Raw genomic sequence first — 9838 nt, 5'->3', positions numbered from 1 at the left:
GCCAGCACGCATCTCCCACGTCCTGGCTTGTTCTAGGATGCCATCTTTCTTGGCTCTGCCTGCTCCCAGTTCTCCAAGCCTGACGAAGTTGATGTGGTGGCCTTTGTTGGTGGGAGTCATCTTTTTCTTCCTCTCCTTCGAGGATATCGGCCAGTTACCTCAACTTGGTCATGCCTCCATCTGTTTTTAACCTTTATTTAAGTCAGTTAAGAACAAATTCTTATTTACAATGACGGCCTTCACCGGCCAAACTCAGACGACGCTGGGCCAATTGTGCGCTGCCCTATGGGACTACCAATCACGGCCGGTTGTGATACAGTCTGGATTTGAACCAGGTTGTCTGTAGTGATGCCTCTAGCTGAAATGCAGTGCCTTAGACCACTGCGCCACTTGGGAGCCCTGTAGCGGCCTTGGGAGAGGGTGACAGTACAGGATGTTAATACATGTGCCAGGTTTGTTACAGAGAGGCCTCACTAAAAACCCTATGTATGTTAGTTAGTGGAGAATGGGAGCATGTCATAGACGGATCTTAACTGGAAGTGGATTCTGGCAGGCTTCATCCTCCACAGCTCACCACAAGAAAGACTCTTCTCTGTTTTCTCCTACCTTGTCCAGGCTCACTGTGCTCCCAACCATACTGCTTTAGCCCTTTTCTGTTCCTCCCCCATTTTCCTGACTTCCTGCTGCACCAGGTGCCTCCTTTCGGTGATGTTGGCTTTGGCCCAGTATGTGGTTTGTGCTGTTCCAAGGCCCTCTCTTCCTTCGCAGATGTTCCCCACTATGTCACTGTGCTACAGCCTGCTCTCGGACTGGTTGACGGCATTGGTGGCAGACCATTTCCTTCCTGTTCTGACCTCAATCATGGCACCTTGTATCTTTAGGTCTTTGGAGTCCCGGAGGGTCATCACAAGCCTGGCCTTTGCTACTTTGAATTTTTCTGCCAGTGATGAGATTGGTAGTTGTAGCTCTCTTGAGAAGCTGGGGCACGCCAAGCCATCTGCCAGGGTGTCGGTGTGCAGCTCTCTCTAGTGTCTCTGCTGTTGATAAGGTAAACTCGTACAGGTTATTCAGGAGAGAACAGAGTGCTGGTACATCCAGGGTTTGGATTTACCAGGGAGGCTTTCTTTCAACCGGGTCTGTCGGCACTTGATGTTATAGCTGTCCTTCAGGGTCTTGGCGTACCACTTTCCCAGGCACTTGATAGAGTTATTGATGATTGATGGAATTACCTTTTTCTGAATTGTCATGGTGAACCTGTCGGTCACCTTGCCTTTTCTTATTACCAGGCTTCTTGTTTTGCGAGGTTTGAATGTCATCCTGGCCCATCCTGCCGTTTCCTCCAGAGCTGACAAGACCCATCGTGCCTGCACATGGACGGCGGTAGTGATGGTGAGGTCATCAATAAACCCTATTCTGTGGTTGTCGGATTCTTCCCGGGTCTCATGACTTTGTCAGCAGATTTGATGACCAGGTTAATTCCCATCACGAATAGTGTCACTGAGATGGTACATTCTGTGACTATTCTCCTTTCCAGCGCTTGCCATGATGTAGTGACGTTATTGTCTGAGAACCTGAGCTTGATGTTGCTGTAGTAGCTGCTGATCAGCCTTTGGGTGTTATTGGGAATGTGGTAGAGCTTCAGGTCTTCGAAGATCAGGGAGTGGGGAAGGAAGCCATATGTGTTGGCTAAGTCCAGCCAGATAACCGTGACATCACTGCCATTGATCTTGGCCTCCCTTATCAAATGTTTGATGGCACTTGCGTGATCAATACACCCATGGAATCCTGATATGTCTCCCTTCTGGACAGATGAGTCAGTGTAGTTGTTTCTCATTTAGGTGGTGTCTTCTTGCAAGGATGGATAAGATTGCTCTTCCATGCTGAGTATGAATATGGTGTGGAACTGGTTCATGTTGGAAGAGTTATTTTCTTTGAGGACAAAATTCCTTCAGCCCTCTGCCAGCATGTTGGTATCTCTCCCTTCCTCCAAACATTCTGGTCAGCTTCCATAGCCTGCATAGGAGTTTAGGGCACATTTTGTAGACCTTGTATGGAAATCCATTTGGACCAGGTACCGATCTTGCTCTGGCCTTCGTCACCACGACTTCCCTCCATGTTGGAACTCAGGTTGGTTGATTGGTGAAATTCTCAGGCACAGTCCAAAAGGTTAGTTCCTTCCCTGGTCGGAGTATGTTTCTTTGAGGTAGGTACCCTTCTATCTCCATCTTAGTTGCCTGAAGATTGCCAGATCTCTCCCCTTCCAGTGTAAATTAAATTAAGTGGAAGGGGTTGGAGATAAACTTGGCCCTCTCCTTTGCTGTCTCCTGTCTCCTTGTTTTTGCCCTTTCCGCATTCTGGAGTGACTTCAGGGTTACTCTCTGTGTCCTGCAGTTTCTGTAGCGCTTTGCATTGTGTGGCATCTGCCTCCCTGAAGCACTTCATGAGTGACTGCAGTTCTTTGCGAAGCCTTAAAACCACGTTCTGTCTGTTGGGTTGATTGTTGCCTGTTGCTCTCTTGGCCTCTTCATTGTCAAATCTTTCACTGCTCACCGCGGGCACAAGCTTTTTTCTTTTCCACATTTCCCACCAGTGTTGTTTCTAGGATGTTGTCCATGTCATCATCCAGCTGTTGCCAGGCTGCTTTGTTGTTAATCTGTGGCCACTTGACATTCCTTGCTCTGGGTTCCACTTCCTCTGGGATGTCTGACTTTCTCCTCCTCTGAAGGCGTGGCAGCCTCCAAGTTTTTCAGTTGCGGAGAGGTCTTCAGCACAGTGGTGCGTTTCCTGGCTGGAAACCTCCTGCGTCTCACCAGATACCAAGTCTGTAAGCTGCTGCTTTGTTGGCTCAGGTCGGCACTTCGCCTTCGTTTGGTGGATTTGTAGTCTTTATGTTCCTACAGTTTTATGCAGTGGCATCTTGTTCCACTTTCTGCAAGCCTTGTCATTAGTGTTACCCGTCCAAGTAAACCCCTCTTGGAAGGCCCTGGGGGTATGGTTCCTTTTGGTTTGCCCCCTTGCAGAGGACTGTGGTGGGGTGCTAGTCCAACTCACCCCGCACTAGACTTTCCTATTACTCATCAGTCTCTCCAGCATCACCATTCTCCTCTAAAATTGATTGAATTGTTTTTTTCCTCTCTCAATCTACACACAACACCCCATAACAACAAGGAAAAAACAGGTTTTTTGAAATATTTGCACAAATAAACTGAAATATCACATTTACTTAAGTATTCAGACCCGTTACGCAGCACTTTGTTGAATCAACTTTGGCAGCGATTACAGCCTTGAGTCTTCTTGGGTATGACGCTACAAGCATGGCACACCTGTATTTGGGGAGTTTCTCCCATTCTTCTCTGCAGATCCTCTCAAACTCTGTCAAGTTGGATGGGGAGCGTCGCTGCACAGCTATTTTCAGGTCTCTCCAGAGTTGTTCGATTGGGTTCAAGTCCGGGCCACTCAAGGACATACAGACACTTGACCTGTTGGAAGGTGAACCTTCACCCCAGTCTGAGGTCCTGAGCACTCTGGAGCAAGTTTTCATCAAGGATCTCTGTTCTTTGCTCCATTCATCTATCCCTCGATTCGGACTAGTCTCCCAGTCCCTGCTGCTGAAAAACATCCCCACCGCATGATGCTGCCACCACCATGATTCACCGTAGGGATGGTGCAAGATTTCCTCCAGAACGTGACGCTTGGCATTCAGGCCAGAGTTCAATCTTGGTTTCACAGACCAGAGAATTCTGTTTCTCATGGACTGAGAGTCCTTTCGGTGCCCTTTGGCAAACTCCAAGTGGGCTGTCATGTGCCTTTTACTGAGGAGTGGCTTTTGTCTGGTCACTGTACCATAAAGGCATTATTGGTGGAGTGCAGCAGAGATGGTTGTCCTTTTGGAAGATTCTCCCATCTCCACAGAGGAACTCTGGAGCTCTGTTAGAGTGACCATCGGGTTCTTGGTCACCTCTCTGTGCCTTGACACAATCCTGTCTCGGAGCTCTACGGACAATTCCTTTGACCTCATGGCTTGGTTTTTGCTCTGACATGCATTGTCAACTGTGGGACCTTGTATTGACAGGTGTGTGCCTTTCCAAATCATTTCCAATCAATTGAATTTACCACAACTGGACTCCAGTCAAGTTGTAGAAACATCTTAAGGATGATCAATTGAAACAGGATGCACCCGAGCTAAATTGAGTCTCAAAAATGTCTAAAAACCTGTTTTTGCTTTGTCATTATTGGGTATTGTGTGTAGATTGACGCGCAAAAAAACAATGTAATACATTTTTGAATAAGGCTGTAACAAAATGTAGAAAAGGGGAAGGGGTCTGAATACTTTCCGAATGCACTGTACATGTAGAATGTCTCACCCATGTGGAAGCTAGGTGAATTGCAATACTTAAGCTGAATATAAACAACTTTTAGCATTTTAGCAACTAGATAATGTCAGGGCGATTTCTGCCATTGATGATTCTGCTTGTGAAATAACCACGCCTCTGAGTGACGCTGATGGAATAGAAAAGAGCGGGAGGCCTCATCTGTTGACCTTCAGATGCACAGCCTTTGGAACGAAAAAAAAAAACAGTTGGGAGAGGATAAGTCTCCCATTCAAATGTGTTCCGTTTCAAGTTGTGGGAACAAAGACATATGAATGCCACCAGGGGAAAGTCAAACAAAAGCCAAAAGAGAAATATGCTGCTGAAATTAGCAAGAAGGCAGTCAGTTCAAAGACAGATCTTTGTCATTTATACCATGTACCGTTACATTTAATTTTAATAAATGTTGAAGTACTAACTAACAATGGAATGTTGCTCAGTCCCATCTTCAATTTTATTGACTGTCTTTAAAAACGAGTGTCCCAACTCTGGTCACTAAAGATCCTATGGCACTTATTGCAAGAGTATGTCATGATATCAAACTAATCTAATCATGTAATAAATAAATAAAAAGTACCATGTACATTTGTCATTTACCAGAGCGAGTGCATACATTTCATACTGTATGTAATACTGTATGAACAATGTATAAAACAATATCAGACAGCATGGTGAAGAAGGAGCAACAGCACCTCAAACAACCTCAGGAAGCTGAAGAAATTTGGCTTGTCACCTAAAACACTCAAACTTTTACAGGTGCACAATCGAGAGCATCCTGTCGGGCTGTATCACTGCCTGGTATGGCAACTGCACCGTCCTCAACCGCAAGGCTCTCCAGAGGGAAGTGCGGTCTGCACAACGCATCACCGGGGGAAAACTACCTGCCCTCCAGGACATCTACAGCACCCGATGTCACAGGAAGGCCAAAAAGATCATCAAGGACAACAACCACCCGAGCCACTGCCTGTTCACCCAGCTATCATCCAGAAGGCGAGGTTAGTACAGGTGTATCAAAGCTGGGACCGAGAGACTGAAAAACAGCTTCTATCTCAAGGCCATCAGACTGTTAAACAGCCATCACTAACAGAAAGGCAGCTGCCAACACTCAAATCTCTGGCCACTTTAATAAATGGATCACTAGTCACTTCAAATAACGCCATTTTAAATGTCTACATATCCTACATTACTCCTCTCATATGTATATACTGTATTCTATACCATCTACTGCATCTTGCTTATGCCGCACAGCCATCACTCATCCATATATTTATATGTACATATTCTTATTCATCCCTTTACATTTGGGTGTATAAGGTAGTCATTGTGAATTTGTTAGATTACTTGTTAGATATTACTGCACTGTCGGAACTAGAAGCATAAGCATTTTGCTACACTCGCATTAACACACGTGACCAATACACATACATGTGTATGTGACCAATAAGATTTGATATATAAAAACAGTTAAAACTAATTAACTTTTGTCCTCTGAGTAGCCTGGATGGGCTAATAATTACTATTATTTTTTTAATTGTGTATGTAATTGCACATTTCGACACAGCACTTACCCCAGTGTTTCACCCAAAAGGCTCAGATTTTTCTGTTTTCAACTATGCAGATCGGCCTCTGTCTCACTGGGCCATGGCTCCGGCGGACCTGCTCTTACTTAGGGCCAAAGCCAGGCCACTTGTACTTTTCAGATTCACGTAACAATAGCTAACTGAACACCTTCTCATGAAGCAACTGTTTTGATTATGTAGAGGTTGTTGATTCTGCTCTTCACAAGTCCTCACTATCAGCCCTAGCTCCGTAAATACAATTTCCCTCGTATAACATAAGGTTGTATACACTAGTGAAGACCTGAGCTCCGCCGTACACCTTACACTGTAAAGAGCTTTGGGTGTCTAGAAAAGCACCATGTAAGTCCAATTATAATAGTGTTTTGCCATATTCCATGCCTTTGTACAAATGGAAACTGGTACATCATACCAAAAGCTACGTTAAGTTAAATAAATGACTAGGTGTAAAATAAAGTAAGAGGGTTGAAGTTTATCTTAAATCAATAAAGAATATATATTTGTGATTGTGAAACTGTACATTTGACTTGTGGCTAAAATAAATCTAAAATCAAGATGTGTCAATCTGTTTGTCTACATGCCATTTTAAAAATACAGATATTGAAGTAAACCTATTTTGGGTTAAGAAAAGTAACTATGAGTAAGGGAAAACATGATAAGCTTGCAAGCTGACTTTGATTAAGACATCCGATTACCCTTTTGCATTTAGAACAGTCGCTTTTATTATAGCTAATAAAAAAAACGAATCATTGATGGAACACTAGATAGAAGAAACGTACGGCTCTCGTTTCCCCCGCAAGCCGGATGGCATACACACACCGCCTCATCTGATTGGTCATTGCCCGCGAACCATAAACCGGAATATGCACAATATCACACTAACTCTGACTTTGTGGCTAAAGTAACTAATGACAACCAATTTTGTATGGGCCCAATTTTTTTTTATTAAACATTGTTAAACACTCTCCAATATTACTGCTGATATATTATGGTATTTTTCTGAAATTACAATGCAAAAATATTACATAGCTCATTTTAAAACAAACATTTTTTTTCTCAACCTGTTTACAATAAATAGTCCAAATAAGAATAATTTACAGTATTATGTTACAAAAGCGCAGTGAATACTGGAATTGCTATAGATTAAAGTTACACAGAAAGAGAAAGGACTCCATGCCCCAATTTAAAAGACACCCGCTATAGAAGTCTTTAGACATAATCCACATTTGTAGCTTGAACATTTCTTTTAGTGTGATAAAAAAATAAAATAAAAATCTGACATTTAGTATTTGAACATTGTGTCAATGTGATTACTCATCAAAATCCTTAGCTGACATCTAGGCATTAGGTGTCCCCGAATTGGCAACCTATTCCCTACATGGCGTACTCCTTTTGACCTGGGCCCTATAGGCTCTGGTCAAAAGCAGTGCACTATATAGGAAATAGGGTGCCATTTTGGACACAGTTAGTCCTGGAAACAAGCTTCATAATTTCTGGCATTTGCTGCAATGTAGTCAGGCAGGAACTCGAGCGTAGTAATCTGATGCCGGACTGCATAGTTGATGATACAAACATTGGTTGATGCAATGCAACATCTCCAATTTAGCCATCCTGGAGCGTGACCCTATTTCTGTGTCTAAAAACCCTCATAATATGATTGATCCTTTAGTCAGCTGGGAACCTCTAAAATACGCCCCTCGACTGACAACCAACCAGGCATCATAGGATAGAGTGCCGTGTGGTGTTAAACAAAAGCACACAAGGGTTGCATTCAGTTGGGCAAAACGTTACAAAACATTTTGCTACAGAAAACTGAAATGAGCTTTTGGTTGAGAAGAAAAAACAGAGACTAACACAGATATGTTGCTGGGTGAGTTGGAGTAGATGTTCAAGTGGAGTGTCAAACTTTTTTGCATTGATATGGAGGGAGGGGGACACGTATGCTTGGCCTGGGATACAAATTCATATCAGTTCCAACAGATTAAATTATTAAGTGGTGTTAGTTCACGTGGACGTATTAAACTGACAAGAGAGAAGGACACGCTACCAGCAGTTCAGAAGTTCGTCAGTAGTTATTTTCAAGTTTGTCTGACATTTACATTTTGCATTCAAATGTCTTCGGTTTGATATTTCTCAGAGGGAAGAGTGAGACAAGAGGACAAGGACAGACCCAGTCTTTTGTTCATATATGGCATTGTTTTTTTCTTTACATGAGGTTCAGTTTTGTAAACGAGATTCATATTTTAAGTGTAAAAAAAAAAAGAAAAAAAAAAGGATGGCTTGGTAGGCAGAACAGACAGAATGGTCCAAACAAACAAGCCAGCTGGAACCCATAGGAACCAGTTTAAATCAGTCAGAACTATCTGAAACTGTTTCCGAACCCATCCGAATCAGTTGAAAACAGTTCCAAACTAATCAGAACCAGTTAAAACCGGTCCACAGGTCTTCAGAACCAGAGGAAACCATTTCAGAACCCATTAGAAACCATCAGAAAGAGTTTAAACCTGTTCCAGTTGGACTGTGCTAAGGTAGATTTGAGTGCTTCTTCTGTTCAGGCTAATGGCCTTGGTTATTGCACTTTCTTTCACAAACAATATAGGTGAAGGAGTGTCTCTCCACCCCCTACATCCTTGCACTTCTGAAGGAGTGGGAGGGGCAACTCTGTGGCAGACAGATCCTAAACCCTGCCCCAGATTATTTCAAATTTATGAGGGTGTGAGGTGCGGCTCTGTGACAGCCAGCTCCTGTGCCAAATCGTTGAAGCGGGCGATGTAATCCACGCTGCTCTCACTCATCATGCAGGCCAGCTGGGTGTCTACCTGCAGGGATGAAGATAACCACATATTAGATTGTCACGGAATGACTAAAGAACATGCTTCCAGAGTATTGACAAGGGAGTGACTTGTTTTTGATAAATATGCCCCAAAATAATGAATTTGTTGTTGCGCAAAAAAAAAATAAAAAAAAATAAAATACTACAATATAATGGATTCAAACTCTAAACAAGCTGCCCAGTGACACAACCCTACCAGACAAGCTAAGTGACTTGTGCGCTTTGAGGTAAGTAACACTGAAGCATGCATGAGAGCACCAGCTGTTCCGGACGACTGATCACACTCGCCGTAGCCGATGCGAGGAAGACCTTTAAACAGGTCAACATTCACAAGGCCGCAAGGCCAGACGGATTGCCAGGACATGTACTCCGAGCATGCGCTGACCAACTGGCAAGTGTCTTCACTGACATTTTCAACCTGTCCCTGGCTGAGTCTGTAATACCTACATGTTTCAAGCGGACCACCATAGTCCCTGTGCCCAAGAACACCAAGGTAACCTGCCTACATTACTACTGACCCATAGCACTCATGTTGGTAGCCATGAAGTGCTATGAAAGGCTGGTCATGGCTCACAACACCATCATACCAAAAAACCTAGACCCACTCCAATTTGCAAACCGCCCCAACAGATCCACAGATGGCGCAATCTCTATTGCACTTAACACTGCCCTTTCACACCTGGACAAAAGGAACACTGACTTGAGAACGCTGTTCATTGACTACAGCTCAGCGTTCAACACAATGGTGCCCTAAAAACCCATCACTAAGCTAAGGACCCTGGGACTAAACACCTCCCTCTGGAACTGGATCCTGGAGTTCCTGAAGGGCCGTGGTAAGGGTAGGCAACAACATCTGCCATGCCGATCCTTAACATGTGGGCCCCTAAGGGGTGGTGCTTAGTCCCCTCCTGCACTCCCTGTTCACCCATGACTGCGTGGCCAAGCACAACTCCAACAACATCATTCCGTTTGCCTGATCACTGACAACAATGAAACAGCCTATAGGGAGGTGGTCAGAGACCTGGAAGTGTGGCAAAAACCTCTCCCTCAACGTGATC

General features: G+C 44.0%; 1 protein-coding gene across 4 annotated transcripts in view; it reads right to left on the bottom strand.

The window, feature by feature from the left end:
- Positions 1-6766: 6766 nt before the first annotated feature.
- Positions 6767-9838, bottom strand: part of cramp1 (cramped chromatin regulator 1) — a 64444-nt gene continuing 61372 nt past the window's right edge. For 2 of the 4 annotated variants that reach the window (XM_082973565.1, XM_082973563.1), the window contains exon 20: positions 6770-8766. In XM_082973565.1, coding sequence (XP_082829691.1) covers positions 8653-8766 — 114 coding nt within the window. In that variant the 3' untranslated portion in view covers positions 6770-8652. Of the gene's footprint in view, positions 8767-9838 lie in introns of all 4 variants that reach the window. The other 2 variants (XM_082973564.1, XM_082973566.1) reach the window with 2 other exon arrangements.

This window comes from Salmo salar, chromosome 03, assembly GCF_965601325.2.
Source record: "Salmo salar chromosome 03, fSalSal1, whole genome shotgun sequence".
In the NCBI taxonomy this organism is placed as follows: Eukaryota; Metazoa; Chordata; class Actinopteri; order Salmoniformes; family Salmonidae; genus Salmo; species Salmo salar.
The sequence above is the reverse complement of the archived record's forward strand: the minus strand, read 5'-3'. Positions and strand labels throughout refer to the sequence as shown.